This window comes from Panthera tigris, chromosome E1 (genome assembly GCF_018350195.1).
Source record: "Panthera tigris isolate Pti1 chromosome E1, P.tigris_Pti1_mat1.1, whole genome shotgun sequence".
Taxonomy (NCBI): domain Eukaryota; kingdom Metazoa; phylum Chordata; class Mammalia; order Carnivora; family Felidae; genus Panthera; species Panthera tigris.
The window spans coordinates 59967071-59993100 of NC_056673.1; the positions used below are offsets into that span (position 1 = coordinate 59967071).

Sequence of the window (26030 nt, forward strand, 5' to 3'; positions counted from 1 at the left end):
GCATCCGCCCTACAGGCTCACCTCCCGAGAGCACTGGTGGGGGAAGGCCAGGGGTTTTGCTCTAGAAGACACATCGACAGACCCATCTGTAATTTATCGATGTTCCCCACTGTGTGGAAAATCATTTGGCCTAGAAGCCAGGATGAGCTGTGCGTGGCCGCCCCGCGGGCTCGCGACCGAGCTGCGGGCTCCCACCCCACCTCACCTTATTCCGACTGTATCGCACTGTACCCTTCCGGGTGTCTTCTGAGACCAGGTCTGTAAATATCCAGCCAACCTGCAGGAAAAAGGAAAGTATCTTCCGAGCCTCTTCTTGAAAACGGGTGGTGAATGTTTTCTGGCCTCCGCCCGGAGGACTTAAGAACAATGTTCTCAGTAAGAGACTCTCTCACGAGCCAGCTCCTCAACTCAGCTACCATGACTTCCAAACTCCACTCAGTCGCAAACGGCCACACTCCCCTGGTACTGCTGGGCTGGAGGTGACGGTGAGCGAGCAGGGCTCACCTATTGTTAGAAGCCCCGTGGCACCGACTCGGTACCCGGCCCCGTGCCGGGTGTGGGGGGAGACCGCCGGCAAGAACAAGATTAACAGAACGCTTACACTCCAACCAGGAAGGCACACAATGAGCAAGCAACTAGAGACAATGCTGTTTAAGGGGCTACGGCTTTCTCTGTGAGACAAGAAAACGGACTCCATAGAGAAAGCACTTAAAGTAAGGAGCGCTACGACGGAGACCTTGCCCAGCTGCTCCTTTGCATTCTGCTGCAGTGCTGAAGAAACCGTCTGGGGGGTACAAGGAGTGAGAGTCCTGTCGCTAGGGCACCCACACGCCAGTCCCGGACGGTTGCCTGTCTGTGTGCTCCGTGATCCCTGATCCTCTTGTACCCATGAACCTCACAGCCGGTTGCCCCTCCTGAACCAGAACCGGGCTGGGGATGGAAACCAAGTACACATCCTCTGGAGAAGCGATGCAGTGCCCAAGACCCTCTCCGGCACAACCCTGACACAGAACTCTTCAAATCCCTCTCCCGCACACAAGACCAGGCAAATGTGAACTTCATTTTCTTCAAAAATACCCAAATAAACGGGGTGCCTGGTGGCTCAGTCGGCTGAACGTCCAACTTTGGCTCAGGTCGTGATTTCACAGTTTGTGAGTTCAGCTCTGTGCTGACAGCTCAGAGCCTGGAGCCTGTTTCGGATTCTGTGTCTCCCTCTCTCTCTGCCCCTCCCTCTGTCTCTCTCTCAAAAATGAATAAGAATTATGGGGCGCCTGGGTGGCTCAGTCGGTTAAGCGTCCGACTTCGGCTCAGGTCACGATCTCGCGGTCCGTGAGTTCGAGCCCCGCGTCGGGCTCTGTGCTGACGGCTCAGAGCCTGGAGCCTGTTTCAGATTCTGTGTCTCCCTCTCTCTCTGACCCTCCCCCGTTCATGCTCTGTCTCTCTCTGTCTCAAAAATAAATAAATGTTAAAAAAAAAAAAAAAAGTACAAATTAAAAAAAAATTTTTAAAAGAAGTTATACCAGTTTCTCTTTTGAACAAGAGAAACTTCAAGAATTTAAACCAAAATATGGCCCTAAATCAAGATGCTGATTCCCTGCTAGAAACAATAGGACGTTTTCTGAAAGGTTTTGTGAAAATGACTTTGCTTTATAACATTCCTAGGTTTTAAATACATTCCTTATTTTGCACTGTTTATCTTCTGTAGAGAGTTAATTTTTCCATGTTCATAAGTTGATTAAGAAATTAAGGATAGGGGCACCTGGGTGGCTCAGTTGGCTGAGCATCCGACTCTTGATTTTGGCTCAGGTCGTGATCCCAGGGTCATGGGATCAAGTCCCGCAACAGGCTCCACGCTGGCCACAGGGGCCTGCTTGGGATATTCTCCCTCTCTTTCTCTCTCTCACCTTATGCCCCTTCCCTGCTCACACATGTGCTCGCTCTCTAAAATAAAATATTTAAAAAAAATAAAAATAAAATTTTTAAATTAAAAAACAAATAATAAAGGATTGGGGAGCCTGGGTGGCTCAGTCGGCTAAGTGTCTGACTCTTGATTTCAGCTCAGGTCATGATCTCACAGTTTGTGGGATCAAGCCCCACTTGGGATCTTCTGTCTCTCCCTCGCTCTCTCTTTCTGCCTCTCCCCAGCTCATGCACTCTCTCGCCTACTCTCTCAAAAGTAAGTAAACTTAACAGAAAAAACAAAACAGACTCAAAACGAAAGTTCTCTGTTTTCTAACTGCCCAGTAAAATTAGGAAACCTCACGTGCTCAGACACCTAAATCAGAAATAGGAAGTCCAATGATGACGGAAGAAGGAGCACCGGAGGCTGCAAGCACCTGAGACGGAAACAGAACCCCACACACAGGCCTCTGTCACCGGCTCACACCAGGAGCCCGGGCCGCAGCGTGAGGGCGGGACACACAGCCCGGCATCGAGGCCCCTTCCCGGACAAAAGAGGGGGTCTGGCTCCCGCCATTACATTCCTCCAGTCTCTGAGCTGTCCTCAGGAAGAAGGGCCGGCAGATTTAAACACAAGTCCCAGAATGGGGAGTCATCTGTTTTCATTTTACTTTAGATCAGAGAAACATTCTCATTTTATTTCAAATCAGAGGAACAGAGAGGCAGTGGCGCCCAGTAAACACACTGGGCCTGCACCTGACCTTGAGTAGCTGGGAGCTCAGTCCCAGACAGGACCTGGCCGTGCCACCCACCCGGAGGTCCCCAACAGACAGCTCCGACCCCCCCCCCCCCCATCAAAAGCCAGCAGAATGTTCCGTACCTTCCTCAGGCCAAGCTTGGCGGCAATCTCATCCACCACCTCAGCTTTTGGGTCTTCCAGAAGCTCCAGGCTATTCTGTGTGCCAATCTGTTGGGGCAGTAAAAGGAGGAGACCCAACTCAGAGGAGCCCACAGCCACCCGGCTCCAGTTCAGGAGTCCCGAGGGCAGCTAAACGCAGCCCGGGGGCTTGGCCTCCTCAGGCCGTACGGTGCTCGGCAATCCAGACTGAGAGGGCAAGGTGGTTCCCACCACAGTCCCTCGTCGAGTATGTGGCTGCTCTCAGGGAGGAGAAAGGCTCTCTACACATTTTTCTGCTGGGTTCCTTCACTGAGGAAAGTCCGTTTCAAAACTCCCTTGGGTAAACAGTTGCCTTCCAAACGGGTTTGGCCGGGTTAGGCAAGATTATTTGAGCTGTAAGGTAACACGTTTCCAGAAAACCTAAGGTAACGTGTCTCCAGAAAACAGGCGAGGAAAACGTGTGTGCCGTTTCGCACACAGCGCTACACTTCACAGGACCAAGTGAGCAATGACAGGCGTGCACACCCTAAGGAAAGGGCAAGGCAGCCTGCTGGTGGGTGGGCAGAGCACCTGGCTCGGGGCGGCAGGCGGGCTCAGACTCTGGCTGGCTCACACACAACCTACGCCGGCCACAAGACCCCAACTCCCTGCCGTGGACAGAGCCTGCACTGACACGTAGCTCAAGGGTCATTAGTAAGTACCGTACCCGGCAGAAACCCCAGCCACAGGCACAGGAAAGTGAAGGCCGCCCCAGACCCAGTTATACTAATTGGGCACGTCCTTGCAAATTAGTCAAATTCTGGCAAAACAACAAAAGAACTTTCTGTCGCTGAGTATTAGCACATGGAGATCACCTACACCTCCCGAGCACAGGTCACACCACAGATCCCGGACAAATCTAAGGATCTGGTTTCAAGACCTGTCACGGCATGGGCTTCAGCTTCTGATGAACCGGATGCTATTGGAGGTCAATGGCTTCAACCTCCAGGACGATGCTGTTAGGAGTCTGTCTGGACGACAGAGGTTTGTTTCCGTTTTTAATTCGATCAGCACCTAACAGACCTGCTGAAAACTCCTCACGAGAGCGACCCTGTACGAAACCCAAGGCGAACGGACCACGCTTCCAAAAGCAGCCCCCTCGTTACGGAGCACACTTAGTGCCCTACCGGTTGGGCAATCCGGGGATCCCGGCTCTCAGGCAGAGCCTCTGTCGCCACCTAGCGACCCCCGTCCAAGGAGCCGCCGCAGTAGGTCCACTCAGACACCTCCTCTGCAGCTCAGTAAATACAGAAATGGACAAAGGGGTGTAGACAACATTCGGAACCTGCATAAATACAGCCGGGGAGACAACGGCACGTGTGAAGAGCCACACACCTGCACAGCAGTCAGGAGCGACGGGGCTGCGGTCTCAGACCTTTACTTAAGAAGTCGATGGGTGTCGGGCTCTGTGCCGACAGCTCAGAGCCTGGATGGAGCCTGCTTCAGACTGCGTCTCCCTCTCTCTCTGCCCCTTCCCTACACATACTCTGTCTCTGTCTCAAAAACAAATAAACATTAAAAATAATATTAATAATGATAAAAAAAGAAGTCGGTGGGTCACGGACCGACGTAAAGAACACAGTGCAAGGTGACAAGGGTGAGTATGCTAGGCATACGCCCAAAGGACCGTATGAATATCTGTCTATTCGCTTGTATTTTAAAAACTCAAATTTTAGAAGTCTAAGCCAAATATTTTGGAAAGAGAGGGACAGGATGAAGGGGGTACCTTGGATCTTTGGAAACATGCGATTTTTTTTTTCTTTTCTAACACTTTAATTAAAAATTTCAAACATAGGAGCACCTGGGTGGCTCAGCTGGTCAAGTGTCCGACTCCCGATTTTGGCTCGGGTCATGTTCTCGTGGTTGGGATCAAGCCACGCGTTGGGCTCCAAGCTGAGCGTGAAGCCTGCTTGGGATCCTCTCTCTCCCTCTCTCTCTGCCCCTCCCCTGCTCACATGCTTGCTCACTCTCTCTCTCAAAACAAATATTTAAAAATTTTTTCCAAACATACAGAAAGTTTACAGAACTTCCTTGTGAGGACTCATACACCGACTACTTGGAGCCAGCCACTAACATTTACTATGCTCTGGCCACCCCCCAAGCCACCTTAGTTTCTTGATTTCATAGGGAACTAGAGACACAAGCACACCCTCCCCAAGTACTCCAGCACGTGTATCGCACACTTGGGTTCCATGTTTACAGTATTCACCTTCGTAATAACTGTACACAATGAAACATACTACGTAAGTACTTCATGTAATCGTGCAACACGTTTAAGAGTATATATACATAAAACCTATCCCTAAATACTGCAAATAAAGCAAACAAACATAAATACGTTAACTAGTTGGTGGGACAGTCCTCAAGAGAGGACTTTCCAAGTGACTTTAAAACAGTATTTGATTGCTGGTCCCTCATGAGACACGCCCTAAGGACCCTCCTCCTTCCACCAGAAAAGTTTCCAGTCTTATACCGGTGGTGATTTTGGTGCTGTCATTCTAAGATAGCTGTGTGTGTGGCACAGGGATAAAGACCCTCTGGTTCCATCATTTCCGAGCCAGCTGACCACAGGCATGGGCAAAGGAGCTACAGAATTACAAGGGAGAGAGCAGCCGTGTGGGGACAAGAGACAGAAGCGGAACACAGGGCACAGATGACGATATCGCATCAATGTTCAACCTAGTGAAGTTGACAAGTGTATTTATTATTAGGTAAGAGGACATCCTTACGCGTTAGAAAGGCACACTAAAATACATAGGGGCCGTGAGCTTACCCTCTAAGAATTCGGAAAATAAATACCATGTGTCTGTGTGCACGTGTCTCGTGTAGACACAGACGGAGACAGACTGGGAAATGATAAAGCAAAAGGAGTGAAACGAAGCCCGAAACGAGAGTCCCGAGCAGCCTTCAGAGCAGAAGCCACAGAAGCCACGGGCCGTGAAGCCCCAGCCCGCCTACCTGGGGAGGCTCATAAATCGCGGCCACTTCAGCCCTGATGCCAAGAGGAATGTCTTTGTGCTCTGTATACCGTCCGTACAAATACCCGAAATGCTGGTTCCCTGTCTTCCTCCAGAAGTCAAGGAAGCGATCGGCAACCGTGTGATTCTCAAACATGATATTGTCCACATGTCTGTATTTCTGTAGAGCAAACAATGGGCTGATGAAAACACTCAGTAATAAATAACTTATTTTCCTAGTCTAAGTCATTCATAAATTGCCTTCACCTAGCTCTTACACGCATGCACACACGTTTTAAGAATGTGCCCTGAAGGGGCAGTAGGGCTGGAGGGCTCAGTAGGTTAAGCGTCTGGACTTCGGCTTGGGTCGTGATCTCGCGGTATAGGGGTTCATGCACCCCGTCGGGCTCTGTGTTGACAGCTCAGAGCCTGGAGCCTGCATTGGATTCTGTGCCTCCCTCTCTCTGCCCCTCCCCTGCTCACGCTCTCTCTCTCTCTCTCTCTCTCAATCTCTCTCTCAAAAATAAACATTAAAAAAAAAAAAAAAAAAGAATGTGCCCTGCCATCAAGATTCTAGAGGGTGGGTGGGTAGAGGTGGGATTCCTCTGTAAATGAATTCAAATTCATCTTACTGGGATTTTACCTAAAGTGCAGGTTTTCAGGATCTCTGGCATAAAAATCAGTTTTCAAAAAAAAGAAAGAGAAGGGGTGTGGGGGAAGGGAAGAGAGAAAAGAAAGCAAGCCGTTCCCAGGCAGTCACAAAGGCTATGGAGAGCTTTCTAAGGAGGAAACGTGGGCCAGTGGTGCAGGGAAGGCCAGGTGAGCACGGAGACCAGAGGGGAAGAGGCCAGGATACTGCGTATAGCTTCCCCTGTCTCTTCCTCCTTCCAGAGTCGAGCTCCCTTCTTTACCTGGCCCGGACAGGTGCTCCCAGGGGGCTCCAGGACAATTCGGTTCCCAGCTCCCAGAAGGCAAAGTTGCAACCAAGGAGCATTTTAAAGTCACCAAGAAAATTCTACTTCCACGCAGGCCGACAAAACAGAAAACTGAAGACCCCCCTCGCCCACGCCTGAAACAGATCTCACAAATAACACCTCCAGGCCTCCAGCGTAGGACTTGAAAGTGCACTTGAACTTGCACTCCGCAGGGGGTGGCTCCCTCCAAGGATGGCCCCTTCTGGAAATGTTCATTTCCGAGCCATGAAAACCAATCTACTGCTTTCCGCTGTCTAGGCGGGCACGGCAAACGTCTCACCTGTCTGTTCAGTGTGATGGCACTTGGCTGGCACTTAGTACAGATGCCGTTGGGCCACGGAAGGTGCCCCTCACATCCTGATTTAATCTTGCAGCTGATGTTCTCCAGAGCAACAAATTTCCCCCTGAACAAGAAGAGGCAACTTGAGTCAACATTCCGATGGTGAAACGTTCAGCAGGAAACTGGAAATCGTATGACAAATATCCTACCCCTCCTGAACAGAGTTCTAAAGACCTAAGCGTGTGGAGGCAACAGCAAGGGAAACGTGCTAAAAAGTGCTCTCGCGGAGTCCCAGCCTCCGTCCTGCACACGCAGACTGCGCACGAATACAGAACTACCGGCCCGCAAAAAGTCTCCATTTTCAATGTCGGTCACTAACACCCATGAAGACTTTCAGGGACACAATTAAGTATCTATTGCTCTAACCCGTGCCACTAAGAGGAAACAACGCTAGTTTTTAAGTTTCACTAACTCATCAGCAACATCTACGTCACGAGTCCAGTACTTGGATGCTCGTAAAAAATTCAGAATCACAGGGAAGAACCCCGATGAGGGTACGTTACAAAGACCTCTGTCCCCGGCTTTCAGCTGGAATAAAGACGATCCCGTGAGGAAGCCAGGGCGCCACCTGGATGTGGGGACAATGTGCACATGTGCCTTGACCCTCTGCCAGCTTCCCATTCACAAACGGTCCCATAACTCAGTCCTGTCTTCACAGGCCAACGGCACGCTGGCAGCAGGGACCGCCACCAGCCCGCACGTTACCGACAGCTGCAAATGTGCAGAAGGCTGACGGAGTTCAGCACGACAAAATCTCTACTCATACGTAGTCCAGGAAGTTCCATGGCTTACCCCACGGACAGGCAAGAATGGGTTTCTGGTTGGACTTTTTTCCTCCTGGCCTAACTTTTTTAAAAACTCCTTTTAGGATGTCAGCAGGTTGTGAGAGAAAAAACGACAATCAGGCCAACAAGACACCCTTCACAAAACGTTGCTGCCTTGGGTTCAGCCACCATCTCGTCCTGCTGCACTGATGGAAATTGTAAAATCCTGGTGTGAAGTCCATCGCTTTCTGGGAGGGTGAAGTACAGTCAACGGAAAGGGGTCACGCGGGCAAGTACTTGACGTGGCTTGGAAGAACTCAAAATGCTCTCGGTCAGCCCCTCTCCAGCCACTGTCACCGCCCGCGCTCAGGGAGCCCGGAGCTGGCCGCCCCACCGCCCACCTGGCCGAGGCTGCGGCCCACGCCTGCCGAGCCCACACGATGGCTGTGAAATCAAGCTGATGAAGGGGCAGGCTCCAGGGCAAAGGGCCGACGGGGGCTGTGGAATAAGTGAGCCAAGAGAACCATGCGGTGGTTCAGTTTTTCTGAAAAGCAGAGGATGAGCCCACACTCCACAAGACCGACCACCATCGTGCCGCCTTATCTCATCGCCTTCACGTACCACTAAGTTGCCGGAGCACCACGTATCTGGGGGGAGCGGGGGACGTTCACCAGGGGCCTCCACAGAGACCACTGCCAGCTTGGCATCTGCCCGCCAGTCCGGGCAAGGATTGTGACAGGGCATCAGAGGCTCCACCCGTCTGTTTCTTTTCTAGAATCGGGGCAGAAGCCACGAATTCAAATGTTCCACGCCCAGACCCCGATCTTTGCTTTTCTCATTCACACGCTCGTGGTCTTTAAGCGACCCCTGCCAGACACACAAAAGGGGCACCCGCACGTCAGAGCCACGCCAGAGCCACACCGGCACAGCCTAACTGCGCTCAGGTTGCTTACTTGTCGGCGCCCCCGGTCAGCTTTCGGATGTAGGCGTGGAAGGACATGTGCTTCACAGGAGGCTCAAGATGGTTCAGGTAATCCTCGTCGAACGGCTGCCGAAACACACACAGTCAGTACAGTCCCACGCCCGCGGGCGCGGAGAGGTGAGGAGAGGCGGGCAGCCGCGCTCCTGCTGCACGCGCCCCGGGGGGTCAAGCCAGGCCCCACGGAGGGCAACGAGAGAGAACCGGGGCTGGCTTCTCACTTATCGTTCTAGGTCAGAACCAAAGGTTTCTTCGCGTACCAGCTATCTTCCCGAGATTAAAATACATCTCTATTAAATACAAAATGCTCTAGGTCAGGTAGCTATCAGGAAAATTTGGCGGGGCGGGGGGAGCCGCAAGATGGAGAGGAGGCTCGTGAAGAAAATCAGGTTGGCCTTGCTGCTGTAAACTCAGCAGTAACCAGTTACCAGTCAGCATTATTATGGTAACTCTCAATCTCACCAGGACAAATCAGTAGGAGGACGGGAGACTCAGGGAAAAGTAAATCAAAACGACGACGAGCACAGAAACCGCCAGCCCCGGCACCGTGTCAGGTTTTAGAAGGATTGTCTGGGGAGCCCGCCGGAACGCTGCCCGTCCATCACAGCAATACAAACGCGTCGGCCATTCATAACCCACCAGAAGGTCACTCCCATAAATACAGGCCGGCCCTCTTCACGCAGCTTGCACCAGCGGGAACGCCAGGGCCCAGGGCAATAGACAGGTAAGGTCCGCTCGGGCTCCGTGGCTCCGGGGCTCCGGGGCTCCGGCCCGGCGCACGGGTGCAGAGCAGACACCTGACACGCCCTGGGAAGCAGTCCCTCCCGCCAGCCCGGAACTTACGCCGCACGCTCTCACCTCTAGTGGAACACAGTGCACGCATTTCCCCAGGGGGCCGTGTCGGCACCTGAGAGCACGGGCGAGAGAAACACAGTGATTAGCAGGCCTGTTTTCCTGTTGCTGCCTCCCCATGTTTTTTATATTTAAAGCGCACACCATACTTAATAAAGTTTTTCCCGACCTGCGTGGAATTATTTTATTTATTTTTTATTTAAGTAAACTCTGCGCCCAACACCCAACATGGGGCTTGAACTCACGACCCCGAGATCAAGAATTACAGGTTCTACCAACTGAGCCAGCCGGGCACCTGCTGTGCAGAATTATTTTAGCTGGGATGTGAACATTTTTATTGTAATAAAACAGTTTAGTATTTACTCGGATGTGTTATTAGAAAAAAATCATCAGGACGTCAAACCTGTGATTCTATGGGTATTAACTGCTTAAAATGACACCAAGTAAAAACTAAAGTGAGTATACTTAAAATCAGTTTCGACAGACGTTAATACTAACAAAGCCGGGATGCGGATGTGGCGAAATCCTTCTCAGTGGAACAGAAGTCACTCCAGTCTGGAAAACGCCCACTTTGCGCAAGTTTTGAGAAATGCACGGAGGATGCCTGGCTCTATGGGTTTCGGCCATTTCAGTCAGAGAAGCCTTAAGAAGACCCACACGTGCAAGGTGACAGCACCATGTGCTCCAATGAGGAGGGCAGTGATGGGCTGGTGGGAAAGCCAAGTGGCAGTCCCTCTGGGCTCAAGCAGATCCTTTTCTAAATGGGGTCAGAACTCCTGGACGCACGAGCATTCTACACTTCAGAGTAGAGACGGCCTGTGTCTGCTGACAGGCGGGCTCTCACAGATGGCAGGCCAGAACGCACACATACACGCACACAGGCACCTTGGAAAGGTTCCTAACGGAGGCCCGAAGACACAGGCCGTGGGGGAAGCCAGCGCGGGATCCCTGGGAGGAAATGCAAATGAACAGGGACACAGGCTGTGGCTCTGGAACGGCTCCGTGCTGAGCCGCTGAGCACCACTTGGGCTCTTTAGTCCAAGACCCGCAAGTTGCTAAGGCAGCACTTAGATCCCGGCATCTCGGCGTCAGCACCCCGGCACGTTTACGGAGCTCTACTGCAGAGACGAGCAACCTGCCCCCAGACAACTTCCCATCACTGAGCGTCCACTCAGATGTTTCTAACTGGTTTCTTGAAAGGAACTGCAAAAAACCAAAACTACACAGACGCGCCCCACGCAATCCTGGGTGGAAGGTAACCGTGCCGACAAGGAGCAGCGAGCGTCCCCGGATGGGACACCCGCCGAACACAACGGGCAGAACGTACTGTGTGGATGCGCTGTTGAAATGTCCCTCCCGTAAGTGAACGAGGGGACCCGAACAAGGACCTTCCGCGGCTAGGTGCCCAGGCGTCACCCCCCCACCCCACGCTTGCCCCGCCGCACCCACACCCGCTAAAGCCGCGCCCGCTGCGCGGGCGGCAAGTGTCTCAGGAGCGCATCCCGGGAAAGGCTTGGTTCCAGTTCCCTCCCGTATTCCAGATCTCTTAGTTCCAAACCCTCGAACGCTTTTAAAGTACGTGTGGCAGCACACTTGGAGACTCACACGGTAAGAAAAAGCTTCCAGAGTGACGTGGAGTGAAATTTCGCCTGAACAGAGAGGATCACACTCAGAACTTGCCTCTCTCCCGCAGCCACTCTCGAAAGCAGGGCCCGTCCGAACCCCTCCCTCCGCCAGCTCAGCGGCGCCAGCACTTACAGCTGTGGGTCGCGGCTTCTGTAAATCTTCCCGTCCTGCTTGCTGAGGTACTGGTCGATCTCGTCTTCCACCACGGTGGGAGCGCCGCAGGCCTTCGACCCCGGCGGGACCGACGTCTCCATTTCCGACGAGGGGCCGGCGAGGCCCGAGGGGAACAGGAACAGCAAATCTCCATGCCTGTCAGGTGACGAACACAGGGCAGGGCCTGCCTCCCTTCCTCTCACAACCTGGGCCGCCCAGACGAGCTGCTCGGATGTGAGGGTCTCCGGCATCCAACCTCCCTGAAGGCCCAAACGACGAGGCTGCTAATTCCGAGAGCCCAGGGCCCTCCCTGCACGGCACTGCCACGCGCCGAGCACTCTGAAGGTCAGGGAGGGCGCTCCGTGGCCGTGACTTCATCTCTCGCCCAACTGTGAGACCCACACGCCCGCCCGACTCCACACAGATGAAACACGGTCGCGACGTATACACCCGGCCCGTGGGCGGCACTCTCCCCTGCTCACGCCGCGCTTGGCTCCCACTTCTCTTTGTTCCTTCTCTCCCGCCTACTATCGAGCACTCCGAAGTCTCGCCGCCTGGTACACAGCCTTCCATTTCCACCCTACGTTCCCTACGTTCCTCCCTACGTTCACACTCACCGCCCCACACGTACGCACAGACACGTACGCCCCACTCGATAAAAATGAGATGACCGAAGACGTATTCTTTGCGTCTGCTTTTCTCACTCAACGATACCTCACCCGAGATCCCTCCAAACACGGTCTGTGTCTGAGCACTGCTTCTAACGGCCGCACTCCCCGGCGAGCCTGCCTCCGAGCTCACCCCGTCTCCCCCGCCGGTGGCAGGTGCACCGACAGGTGTCTGCCACCACGGACACCACTGGACGAAATGACCAAAGTCAGGCAGCTGCGTGGTGTTACTTCTACAGGGCGCGTTTCCAGGAGTGGCCCTATGAGGCGGGTTTCGGTTGGCTTTTCAAGCCAAACGGGCTGCACAACTCACATTTCAAACGGCAGAGTCTGACCTTCTATCATCTGCCACGTCAACTACGCTCCTTCCTTGCTCGCTCACACTGCCGACTCACCGCCAGACCCGGCTGGCACAGCCAAGCCCCAGGCCCGAGGCGTGTGACGTCCCCGCTCACAAGCAGCGGTCCAGACGCGGCATGGGCTCCCGCGCGCGGAGGGCCCGCGGCACGAAGATCAGCCCCGGTCTTGAAGGCAGAGCTGTGGCACCACGTGTGGTAGGCACCGAACCGCCGGGAGACCGAAGGGACAGCCTGCCGCACCCCCGACCCCACTCCCCGAGCGAGGTGGGGCAGCGGGCCTCGAGCACAGACACCAGAGACACAGGCCACTAAGAGGCTTGGCCCCTCGGCTCTGCCGCGGGTCTGTTCTCCCCTCTGCCTCTTCCCTGCCGAGGGAACAAACCTGCCAGACTCCAGCCAGAGGCCTCTGTTTCTAGCAAGGGACCGGACGTTCCTCAACACCCCAGCCGTGGAATTCTTGGCTCGGCGGCTACTTCTGCTTTAGCAGACCTACTCCGACAAGCACCGCGGAGCTCCGGACAGAGTACGGAGCTCCCCCAGGGTCTCGACAACCCACAGTAGCTCAAACAAGAACAGCGAGAGAACACTGCACGACAGGGGCCCCGAGCTTGGCTTACACAGTCGTTCTCTGGGCGACGGGAAGCGAGGCCTTGAGCCAGCCTGTCCAAAGCAGGTTGCCCAGCCTGAAAGGCCACACGTAAAGCCAGACGGCTCAACAGCCGGGAGAGACCACCAGCTGCGAATAGGAACCAAGGAGGAATCCTGTCTTCCTCCACCCACTACGCAGCGGCGGATGCTGTAGTCACTCAGGGTCTGAAACCAAAGGCCTGCTGTGCCGCACGCACCGGGGTGGGATGAGGGATGCCACCTGGCTCAGGAAGCCCAAAGACAGAAATGAACTCGAAGGCCCGCCAGGTGCACGGGCCCCCTTGTCCCAACAGAAGCAAGTGCAGGCCTCCCTCCACGGAAAAGCCACTCCCCTGCAGCTCTCCAGGACTCCCCAAGACCAAGTTTGGTCAACTACAAGCTCTCAAAAAAGGGTCACCAAATGCAGGAGAGAACCGAGTCATCACACGCACGAGTGGGCAGAGACAACAATACCAGAGAAAGAGAACCGAGGACTTCAGATTTGGAATTACACGACTTGGAACACAAACTGCCACGGAATGGTCACCGGAAACGGGATGGAAAAAGCCCAAGCAGCAAGAGGCCACCCAACAACATGGGCTTCTGGGAGCAGGGTGGCAGGGTCACAGATTTAGTAAATCTTCCCAAGTCCCCCTCATACGGACAGGCCAGACAACCACAGACAGCACTAACAACAGTGCACCTGGATTCCATGCGGGGGAGACAGACCACAGACGCCCCAAGACCCAAGACAGAAGCCTCACGCGTGTGACTGGCCAAGGCAGAGCCCCCGGGGAGCCCGGCGCTCCTCACCGGAAGCCCAGAGGCCGCTGTGAGAGCAGTGTGGCCCCCACGAGTGCGTGTTGCTAACAGCTGGATCTGAAAAGAAATCAATTCGAACATTTTAGAAGCAAAAAATGTAATCACTACAATAACAAAGAGAACTGGGGAGCAGTGATATTTAAAGAGATAATGGCGGGGCACCCGGGCGGCTCAGTCGGTTGGGCGTCCGACTTCGGCTCAGGTCATGATCTCGCAGTCTGTGGGTTCGAGCCCTGCGTCGGGCTCCGTGCTGACAGCTCGGAGCCCGGAGCCTGCTTCCGATTCTGTGTCTCCCTCTCTCTCTCTGCCCCTCCTCCACTCATGCTCTGTCTCTCTCTCTGTCAAAAATAAACATTTAAAAAAAAATAAAAAGAGATAATGGCCACAAATTCTGCAGACCTGATCTACAGGTATAGGAAACACAGTGTACATCAGGCAGGATTAAAGGAACCAGGAATCCACACCGGGACAGATCAGACAGAAACCAGGACCGCATGAGAAACAGAAGATCTAAAAGCAGCCAGAGGGAAAAAAGGATCACCTCCAAATGAACAACAGAGTCAAGCAGACTGGACTACAACCCCAGAGGCCAGAAGAAGTGGGGAAAGACCAACACCAAGGTCAAGGAGAGGCACGTCACTCCTGCCCAAAGACATCAGGTAAGAGAGAACATAGCCCTCAAGGTCAGATCCAAGTTGGACAATAACTAGTACGACTATCACTGGAAAGATACATTCAAGCGTGACTCACAGCGCCTCCAAGTGCCCCCCAGGATGGCCGAGCTGCCCCACTCCCGGGCCCCACCCCTCTGGGACAGCTCTATGACAACACTACAGTTTGGGGGCTTTCTCTCAGAGGCGTTTCGCTCTGTAACCTCTGCCCTTGCTGGCATCCGCTATCAAAACAGTTTTGGGTAACACAGGCGTCATCCGCATGCTCGCCGTGGGCAGGCGCTGCGCGGCCACGGGAAGGCGGCACTGCTACTCGCGGACCGAGAGGGTGAGGCCCAGGGGGGTTAAGTAACTTCCCCAGATGAACTCAAACCACGGAACGTTCACGAGAAGTGATTCTCAAGATACAAAGCCCTTTATAAGCTGAGAGGAAGGATGACCTCACCCACGTGGGGAATGGACGTCAACAACAACGAAAGGCTTTAGCTAATTACAGAAACAGGCAAGTGGCAGGTACCCAACAAATATCTGTTGAGGAACAAATGAATGAATGTTATAATTGCGTATTTTTCCTCCTAGGCATACTAATTCACGAACCTAAAAACAATCACACAAATTGTCCAAATAGCCTATTATTCTAACTGGTAAACAGACGCAGGGCCGACCGCCAGCAAAGCCAGCTCGATCACCACAGCAGCCACACGGCCTGCAGCCCCGACAGGAGAGAGCTCCAAGCTCGCCGCCGAGGACGGAGATCACCGGCACGTGAGCAGGTATGCCCAGACAGTTCAGACAGGAGTCAGCAAACTTCTTCTGTGAAGAGCCAAACAGTAAGTATTTTCGGCTTCGGGGGCCAGGCCGTCTGTCACAATCACTCAGCTCTGCCCTTGGAGCACGAGAGCACAGCAACGCATGGATGTGGCTGGGCTCCAATTAAACTACGGAGAACAGGCAGCGGCCACGGTAAGAGGTCTCTATGTCCTGGAAACCCTACTGACGTGACTGCCCCCCGCTAAGGCGCTCGAGGGGGTCACGCCACCAAGAAATATAGTGTGGGCGACGGCCCCTCCTCCCCGCCAAGCAGTCCCGAGGCAGAACTCCCCACGGCCATGTTCAAGGTCCTTCTCTGCAGAGACAGAGCTGAGTGTGCAGCTGGGCGCACACCCCGAACCCATAACTCTCTCTCCTCAGTGACAAAAGCTCAGAATCTGCAAGTCAATCAGCTCAGCACAAGAGGACCAGCGGAGCCGGTGTGACTGCTGAAATCCCGGCAAAAAACACGCTCACCTGCACTCCAGCCACCGCGCAGTGGCACTGGGAGGCAATCGGGTAGAATGAGCGATCGGTGGGCCACTGGAGTCACCCCCTCCCCGCCCTGTCATCCCCCCACGGCACTTACTTGATTTTGAGCAGACTCAGGGATTTGGTAGATGATGCTGTTATCTCTCCAGTCTTGTTTCTATTTATGTAAACTGAGAAGCCATTATTCTGGAAGCCAAACTCTTTTGCGACCTAAAACAAGCAGAAAACAACAGAGATTTAAAAAAATGTTGAGTATCACTACTCGGGCCACACACATACCAAATAATAATATTAGAACACTCGTTAAATTTAGAAACTGTTCCTCGTGAACCAAATTTCTTTTGTTATTTTGCTCTCTTGGGAGGAAATTTGTGCTGCCCACACAGATGTCAAGTAAAATGAAAAAAGTGGCCAAGCAGAAGCAAAGATTTGTGTAAATGATTGAATGACACGTGTGAGAGTTTGACGCAAGCAAAAGTGACGGCCGTATCTGCAAAGTTTATTTCTATTTTTGAAATCAATTCCAACGTTAAAGCCCAGCAGAAGAAAGCCAGAAGTGAAGAACGAGGCTCCCATGTCTATGACAGCAAGTGTCCACCATGCCAGGTACTCAGTGGGTGCCGAGAATACTCACTGCTCACTCACCAACCAGTAAACAGTCTTACGTGCCGGCTCCACTCTGGGCGCTCCGAACACGACCATGAACAACAAAGCCAAGGTTCCTGCTATCGAGGACCTCAGCATCACAGCAGGGAGAGAAAGTTAGCAGATGAGAAGCACAGGTCGAGGTCAGCACCACGGCAGGAAAGGAAGAGAGGGAAGCGTGGGAGAGGCCACTCTAGATGGGAGGACAGACAGGCCTCTGCGAAGACCACGTCTGAGCAGAGGCCCGGAGGAAGAGACTAAAGCTGCTACTCAGAGCTGAGAAGGAAGAGTGCAGCCAGCAGGAGCAGCACAGAGGCCGAGAGGCAGGAAGGGGGTGGGAAGAGAGAGGCCAGTGAGGCCAGAGCCCAGCGGGCAGAAAGGAAACGGTCAGCAACAGAATGGGAAGGGGGACAAGAGCTGGCACACAGGGCCGCAGGGGCTAAGGGCAGGGGGCTGCCAAGCCATCGACAGTCTGAAGGTGGGGAGAGAGCCCAGAGGAGACGGGCTGAGACACGGCCGAGACTTGGGGACGGAGCGGGGAGGACCTTCCAGCTCTCATAATCAACGGCCTCTGCTGATGGGCGGGATGAGGGGCAGGACAGAGTGAGGGAAAGGAAGGACATAAGCGGGGTGTTCAGACTTCTGGCTTGGAAGCAGGTGGGATGGAAGCCACACCTGTAAGGAAGCAAGGAAGAGGGCCGAGGAGGAGGAAGACTGAAGGGAAAGCCAAGCCTTCCCTCCAACGCCCAGGCGCCCTGGGGAAGGCATCAGCCGGCAGTCAGCACCTGAGACCCGGCCAGGAGAGGAGTCCGAGCCACGGCTCAATGCTCAGGGGCCAGCAGGGCAGAGGCAAACGAAGAGACCAGGAGTCTCATCAGAGAAACAAACGATAAAAGAGAATCAAATGGAAATTCTACAACAGAAAAATACAATAACTGAAATGGAAAATACCGATGGGCTTGCCAGCCGAAGGGAGAGGCAGAAGGAGTCAATGTACCTGAAGACAGATTACTAGAGCCTGCACGACCTCAAAACAGAGATGTGTCAGCAAATGAACAGAACCTTCAGAACTCCTGGGACAACATTTAATTAATGATCCTACGGAAAAGAAAATAGAGAACTGGAAAGTATTTGAAGAGAGAATGGCTGAAAACCTCAAAAGTGACAACAAACCGAGTAACAAATCCAGGAAGTTCAGCAAATCCCAAGTGAGATCCATTAAAAAACCACCCCTAGGTGCATGCATCATGCTCGAACCGCTGACAGCCGGAGATCAATGGAGACCAGAAGACAATGGAAGGACGCCTTCAAAGTGCTGAGATGGAACAAAAATCTGTCAACTCAGAATTCTCTATCTGGCGAAAATACCCTTCAAATACAAAGGCACACTGAAAACGTTTTCAGGCCAAAACCTAAGAGGGCGTCACCAGCAAGCCTCCACTACAGGAAATGCTGGATGTTCCCCAGGCTGATGAACGCAACACCAGATACAAGTCACACCCAGGAAAGACACTGGAAGAATAAGGCAGAAAGCATGACGGCAAAAACTCTAAACTATACGATAGGAAACTATCACATTAAATGTTTCATGATTGGTTTAAAAAAATTTTTTATGTTTATTTTCGAGAGAGAGAGAATGAAGAGGGGAGGGGCAGAGAAAGACAGAGACACAGAACCCAAAGGAGGTTCCAGGCTCTGAGCTGTCAGCACAGAGCCTGACGCGGGGCTCGAACTCACGAACTGTGAGATCATGACCTGAGCTGAAGTCAGATGCTTGACTGACTGACCCACCCAGGTGTGTCTCGTGTGCTTTTTAAAATTTTTTTTTTTAACGTTTATTCATTTTTGAGAGACAGAATATGAGTAGGGAAGGGGCAGAGACAGAGGGAGACACAGAATCTGAAGCAGGCTCCAGGCTCCGAGCTGTCAGCACAGAGCCTGGCACGGGGCTCGAACTCACAGACTGCGAGATCATGACCCGAACCGAAGTTGGACACTCAACCCCCAACCGACTGAGCCACCCAGGCGCCCCTCCCGTGATTGGTTTTAAAAAAAGAACTGCAGGGGCACCCGGATGGCTCAGTGGGTTGAGCGTCCAACTCTGTGATTCTGGCTCAGGTCATGACCTCACTGTTCATGGGCCCAAGACCCATGATGGGGTCTGCACCGACAGCGTGGAGCCTGCCTGAGATTCTCTCTCTCTGCCCCTCCCTGCCTTGCGCACGTGTGTGCTCACTTTCTCTCAAAATAAATAAATATTTCAAAAAATGTACAGATTTATTGCTAAAACCTACTATTAATTCACTATGAGAAAAAAGTTGATTTAATGATTAACCTTACATATTAACCTTATTTTCTACCGATTTGATTTTTGAATGTTTATTTATTGAGACAGTGCGCGTGCGCGAGAGCACAAAAGCTAGGGAGGAGTAGACAGAGAGGGAGAGAGAGAATCCCAAGCAGGCTCCACACGGTCAGTGTGCAGAGCCCGATGTGGGGCTCGAACTCACAAACCATGAGATCGTGACCTGAGCTGATATCAGACGCTTAACCAACTGAGCCACCCAGGCGCCCCTCTACTCATTTTAAAGAAATGGATTGCAAGCAACTCCAACAACCAGGATAATAAGGCAAAAAGCATGACAACAAAAACTCTAAACTATGTAATAGGAAACTGTTGAAAACTCTGAAATTCTCCAAGTGATAAGAAATGGTCTTCAGACAAACAAGATTTTCTATGAGACAAACGTGGTATCTGATACCGTCCATATGGTTTTTTCCAGACTAAAACTGACATTAATAAGGGGCCACTGGGTGGCTCAGTAGGTTGTGTCCAAGGCTCAGGTCATGATCTCACGGTTCGGGAGTCTGAGACCCGCGTCGGGCTCTCTGATGTCGGCGCAGAGCCCACTTCAGATCCTCTGTCCCCCTCTCTCACCCCTTCCCTGCTCTCTCTCTCTCTCTCTCTCAAAAATAAAATATTAAACAAATAAAAAAGGCATTAATAAAATAAAGCACGAGCAAATGAAGACCATGAAATGTGTATTCCCAACTGCAGAAAAAGACTAAAGACTAAAGATAACGTCTTTAGTTTGACTTTTCTCTGAAATAACTTAGGTATAAACTGAAGTTCACCGACTGCGGCATTTCGGCTTTTCTGCAAAAGTGTCGTGTGTTTCCGTACACGATGCCTTGCAAGCTATTCCCAAAAATGAGGAAACCTGCCACGCACTCCCGGGATGAAAAGGCGTTTCCCGAATGGGGTAGGGTTGCCGTAGAGCCGGCCCTCTGTGTGAAGGCAAGTCCCCCCGGGACCGCATGACCAGAGCTTTGTGCTTCCCGTCGGGCCTGAGGTGCAGCAGCGTTTTCAAACGTGCTGACCGGCAACAGTGCTTCACGTACGTCGAATCCCACTTCTGAGAGAGACAGGCGTGTACGGAGTACTTTTTTATGCTACTCCAACGAACCGCTTCTGCGAACTTTTGAGTTCTTTATCTGAAGATCCGGCAATCTACCACGAGGCGCCGGCCGTTAACAACGGAAGTCTGAGCACAGTCTCACAAGGGCATCATCGAGGTCTTAAAAACCTTACAGTCACACCGGAGGTAAACTCTGCGTACGGTTACCGTAATGGAGCCGGAAATGGTACGGAATGAAATTAATACACGTATAACTCAAAGTAACAAGAACACGCGGCATGATTCCATTTACGTCAGACTCAGAAACAGGCAAAACCCAAATCTGGGGTTTAGAACGCACGCTGAGGCGGCACAACACAGGAGAGCGGGGAGGCGCTCCGCGCCAGGCCCGGAGAGAGCCGAGGGAGCGGGGAAGGCCGACCGGCCGATCCCGCGGCACCGGCGGCGCCCCGCTTGACCCTAGCGTCTCCGTCACCTTCCGTCACTTGGCCGCCTGTGATGTGCGAGCCCATCTTGGGACGTACTGTACTTCGTGGTTAAAAAAGAAGAAGACGGGACCGGGTCCCAGACCGCAGAGGGCAGTCAGGGCGGGACGGAGCCCTCCACCCGCCCGGGCGGGGGAGGGACAGCAGCGGCCGGCGGGTCAGCCGAGGAGCACGAGGGGCGGGCGCGGGCGCGGGCCGGACCGGCGGCCCCTCCGAGGGGCTTCCGGCCCGGCGGCGCGCGGGACGAGGGGCGTTAGATGGTCTCAAAGAACCAGCCGCGCCGAGACCGCGAGAGCCGCCCCACCTCGCCCGTGTCCTCACACTCGCAAACGTGGTTCCTCAGAGGGCGCAGCGCCACGTGCTGAGGCGGGATCGAGGCCGTCCGACGTGGGGACGGCAAGCCGGAGCCGGCAATGGTCACGGCGGCCGGCACACGAGTCTGTGAGGGAACAGGAAAGCCACCCCAAGCCCGCTTACGCGCAGCCAGATCGCCGGTTACCGAAAACGAGCACGATCTACTTCGTGAGACCCCCGGGGCGGTCCTTCGCGGAGACACCACGCGCGACGGCAGATACCAAGGACCGGGGGTGGCGAGAAAGAGGAGCTATCTGTTTACGGGGAGAGTTTCAGATTTGAAAGACGAAAAAGTTCTGGAAACAGATGGTCGCGACGGTTGCACGACGATACGCGTACACTTAACGCTACTGAACTGTACCCTTAAAAACGGGTTAGATGGGGGCGCGTGGCTGGCTCGGTCGGTGGAGCGTGGGACTCTCAGAATTGTGAGTTCGAGCCCCACGCTGGCTGTAGAGACTACAAAAAAATAAACTTTAAACTCTTAAAAGAAAATGACACACAAAATTTACCGTCTAAACCAATTTTTAAAAATTTTTTTTAAGTTCATTAATTTTTTTGAGAGAGACAGAGCACGAGTGGGGTTGGGGCAGAGAGAGAGGGAGACACAGGATCCCAAGCAGGCTCCGGGCTCCGAGCTGTCAACACAGAGCCCGATGTGGGGCTCAAACCCACGAACCGCCAGCTCATGACCTGACGCAAAGTCGGACGCTTAACCGACTGAGCCACCCAGGCGCCCCGAAACCAATGTTTAAAGTAATCTCCGGGTGCCTGGGTGGCTCAGTCGTTTAAGCATCCATCCAACTTCCGGTCAGGTCATGAGCTCGTGGTTCGTGAGTTCAAGCCCCTCATTGAGCTCTGTGCTGACAGCTCGGAGCCTGGAGCCTGTTTTGGATCCTGTGTCTCTCTCTGTCCCTGCCCTGTCCACGCTGTCTCTATCTCTCAAGAATAAACACTAAAAAAAAAAAAAAAAAATTTTTTTTTTTTTTTTAATTTAAAGTAATCTCTACAGCCGAGGGGCTTGAACTCACGACCCCAAGATGAAGAGTTGCGTGCTCCACCGACTAAGTCAGCCAGGTGCCCCTGTTAGGCGTTACTTTTAAACATAATTTTTAAAAAGATATAAATCTACATTTATTGACGTAAAACCATTCCTTAACGTATTGTCAAGTGAAAAAAACCAAGTTACAAACTCTCCTGTAAGTTTTTAACATCTTTGAGAATGGATGCATCTTAGGAACAATGGCGTGTTATAGTTCCTGCCTGCGGGGCAGCAGGACATACAGGTGACTCCCTGAGCTCCTGTAAACCTGTCCCCTAGGTAGCATGGTTGAATAACTGTCATCCCTCAACATTTCTGTCAAACAAGCCATCTAATGATCAATCAAGGAAAGAACAGGAATTCTGGCTGCTGGGCCCCGCCCGCTAGCAAGACAGCAGTTTTTGAGTATTCCCAAGAAAACCTCCAGTACCAGCGCCTACAGAACAGGTGTGGGCAGCTGGTGTTAATCCTCCTGACAGAGCAGAAGATGACCCTCTGCAGGGAGATGGGGACAGTGACAGCTGAATCCAAACAATGGTTCAGAAGGGCCAGACTCTGAATATGACATTGGAGAGAGATCCGACCCAATTAATTTCACTTAGATTTTCCTTCTTGTGTCTGTATAAGAACAACACGTGATTAAAATAAACTTGCAGGGGCGCCCGGGTGGCTCAGTCAGTTAAGCATCCAACTCTTGTTTTCAGCTCAGGCCATGATCTCGTGGTTCGTGAGATCGAGCCCTGCACTGGACTCTGTTCACAGTGCAGGGCCTGCTTGGGATTCTCTCTCCCTCTCTCTTGTCCCTCCCTTGAGCACATGCCCACACGCTCCCTCTCTCTCAAACATTTTTTAATAAATAATTCCAAGCAAGTCTAGAAAAACACTTTATGTAAGTATAAAACCTAAATGACAAGGGAAAGCGGGTGTGAAAGCATTTTTTCTTTCCTAATGGTACATAAATGTGTCTCCTTAAACTCAACAATGTCTTAGATTTGATGAAATACAGCGACAGTCCGGTATGATCCCACTTATTGAAGATGTGCACACACCTGTGTATGTGTGCACACGCGTGCACTAAAGACGTGCCACGTTAACGGTTATTTCTGAGTGGTTCTCACTTGCTTCTTTATACTTTTCTGCATTGTTTGCACCTTCTATAATTAATCCACATTATTCTTCTAACCAGAAGAAAGGATTTTCATTTAAGGGGAAACACATTTCAGAGTAATAAGTATGTTTGTTTTTTGAGTATTCCCAAGAAAATCTCCCCTAGACAGTAACTACTATGCAGACGACGGCTTCAGAGACAAAGCGGTCAAAGCTACCCCACACCCCCCAACTCCAACCCTCCCAGTGACTGGTTGTCATTCTGCGTCTCCCTGTGTGAGGTGACAATGAACTACCCAGAGGGAAATACTAGCACTGTAAGGATACTTGTAAAGCAAATAAAAGTGAGAACTACGATGTCATATTCTTAGGTTTCTCTGAAACCTGAACGTAACCTGTTTGACAACCCTACATTTGCTACCAAGCACAAAAGCCTCAAGTTAAAATCAAAATCATATTCCTACATGGTCACTATAGATTTAAGAAATTTCCCTACCACAAAGCCTCAAAGAAAAAAAGAACAGCACACAGGACTCTAATGGCTGGTGTTTATCACACAATTGCCTAAGCAGTAGCTACTTAATGCTTAATCTCAGTCTCAGATGATCTCTCGAGAATTCCAGAACGCACCGTACCCCAGCTCGACCCCTAGGAGCAAGCTGACCACGGTCAGCAGCTACAAAAAGAGCAAAGAGGAGGAAATTAGAATTTCTTAAAGACTCAGAGATTCTCCTCTCTGGCATCTAGCGCAGCTAATTCTCTTTCCTTTTATTCTTATAGCCCTGTAAGCAGTGCTATGGCATTATGATAGCAACTACCTTTTAGAAACCGAATTTCCCAAGGGTGGCTGGGTGGCTCAGTAAGTTAAGCATCCGACTTCAGCTCAGGTCATGATCTTACAGTTCGTGAGTTCGAGCATCCCATCAGGGTCTGTGCTGACAGCTCAGAGTCTGCTTTGGATTCTGTGTCTCCTTCTCTGTTCCTCCCCTACTCACACTCTGTCTCTCTCAAAATAAATAAATAAACGTTAAAAAAAAAAAAAAAAAAGAGGAGGGGCACCTGGGTGGCTCAGTCGGTTAAGCGTCCGACTTCGGCTCAGGTTATGATCTCGCAGTTCGTGAGTTCGAGCCCCGCGTCGGGCTGTATGCTGACAGCTCAGAGCCTGGAGCCTGCTTCCGATTCTGTGTCTCCCTCTCTCTCTCTGCCCCTCCCCTGCTCATGCTCTGACTCTCTCTGTCTCAAAAATAAATAAAACATTAAAAAAAAATTTAAAAAAAAAAGAAAGAAAGAAAGAAAGAAAGAAACAAACAAACAAACCACGGCTGCCTGGGTGGCTTAGTCAGTTAAGCGCCCGACTTTCGCTCAGGTCATTATCTCACAGTTTATGAGTTTGAGCCCCACGTCCGGCTCTGTGCTAACAGCTCAGAGCCTGGAGCCTACTTCAGGTTCTGTTTCCCTCTCTCTCTACCCCTCTCCCACTCATGCTCTGTCAGTCTCTCTCAAAAATAAACAAACATTAAAAAAATTAAAAAAGAAAGAAACCAAATTTCCCAAATAAGTGTTGTGGACCCACTAACAGATGACAGCCCAGTGATCGTCCTAAATCTGTTTACTTCCCAGGCCTTCAGTTTCCACCTTTGTGAAAAAAAGAAAAGATCAGACTACATGCCACCTAAGATCTCCCCTGGCTCTAACAGTCTATGACCCCGAAACCTTTTTGGTTTATGAAAATGAAAAACAATATTTATTATTACGAAGGTAACATCTGCTCACAATAGATTCAAATAACACCGAATGTATGAAGGTGGGCACACTTTTTCCCTAAAGGAAAGTACCTATTTTCGCAAGCCATATGGTGTCCATCACAACTACTCAGCTCCTTGTTGGAGTTCAAGAGCAGCCAGACGATACATAAACCAGTGAGTGTGGCTGGGTTCTGATAAAACTTTATTTACAGAAATAGGAGGTCAGGGAAACGCAATCAGCGTGCTGAGGGGGAAAAAAATTAGCCCATGAGCCACAGTTTGCCAATCTCTGGCATGGGGTATAAAGCAAAGGCCACTCTCCTCCCTGGGTGACCCTTCTTAAATCTGGCTGTGCTCTTTCCCACTACATTCTGTGCTCACCCAACACATCTGTGCACGTGGCTCTAAGTCTCTAGGAACAAAGTGGATCACTCTATACGTGTTTTTAACAAGTCTCCTTTGGTGGACAGCCGAAGTCTTTCACTCTCCAATTTTTCATTCTCGTAAACACCAGTCCTGTGAACTATTTTTCCACTCATCTTCGGCCCCCCTGGTCCTACGAGTGTAACCAATGGTCAGCTGTGACACGATCTGACGCCGGGTCAGTCCAATCCGTCATGACAGAGAAAAGCAGTGCCAGAGGCTGAGCTAGGGAGTGGGCAGAATCAGGAGAGGAGGAGGGAAGAGGCAGCACAGACGGGAAGGGAGCAAAAGGGCGGGGGGGGGGGGGGGGGGGGGGGGGGGGGGAGGACACACCCAGGCCACAGCTACCTTTTTCAGAAACGCTGCGGCTGTTTCTCTCTTCGTGGCTGTGATCCGCTTCACCCCGTCCGGGGACTGGACACGGATTATCTGTCACAAATGAAACAAGGTGGTCACCACACGGATGAGTAAGCTCCCGACCTACCACTGAAACTAACATCTGCAGTCTCTCAGCATCTGGGTCACCGAAACTTAGAGCCAAACCTCACCCTTCCCCTGGCAACACCCAAGCCAGAATTTCAGAAGATGAAGCCGAGGTAGAGGAGATTCACCACCACAAGGGAAGAAACCCCATCACCATTTCACTCAGAGAAACACTTCAGTTTTTAACCACTATTCACAAGGAAGATATCTGAAACACTTAACATTTTTTCTCTTCGGATTTACAAAAACAACAACAAACAACAGCAAGAAAAAAACTCCTCCATGAACCACGAACAGCCAGCCGGGTTCTTTAAAAAAGATCTCACCGTGTTCCAGAATCCGTACACAAAAAGTAGAGTGATCTAGAAGAATCACAGGAAACCTTCTAATTTGTGAA

The 26030-nt window shown here is 51.8% G+C and overlaps 1 protein-coding gene across 1 annotated transcript in view; it reads right to left on the bottom strand.

The window, feature by feature from the left end:
- NPLOC4 (NPL4 homolog, ubiquitin recognition factor) overlaps positions 1 to 26030 on the bottom strand; it is a 58270-nt gene that overhangs the window by 29197 nt on the left and 3043 nt on the right. The window contains exons 2-10 of the mRNA XM_042965687.1: positions 25499 to 25579; positions 16028 to 16140; positions 11461 to 11637; positions 9709 to 9757; positions 8825 to 8919; positions 7048 to 7171; positions 5795 to 5974; positions 2780 to 2866; positions 206 to 277 (exon numbers count right to left, since the gene is read on the bottom strand). Of these exons, the coding sequence (XP_042821621.1) occupies positions 206 to 277; positions 2780 to 2866; positions 5795 to 5974; positions 7048 to 7171; positions 8825 to 8919; positions 9709 to 9757; positions 11461 to 11637; positions 16028 to 16140; positions 25499 to 25579 (978 nt within the window). The remainder of the gene's footprint in view (positions 1 to 205; positions 278 to 2779; positions 2867 to 5794; positions 5975 to 7047; positions 7172 to 8824; positions 8920 to 9708; positions 9758 to 11460; positions 11638 to 16027; positions 16141 to 25498; positions 25580 to 26030) is intronic.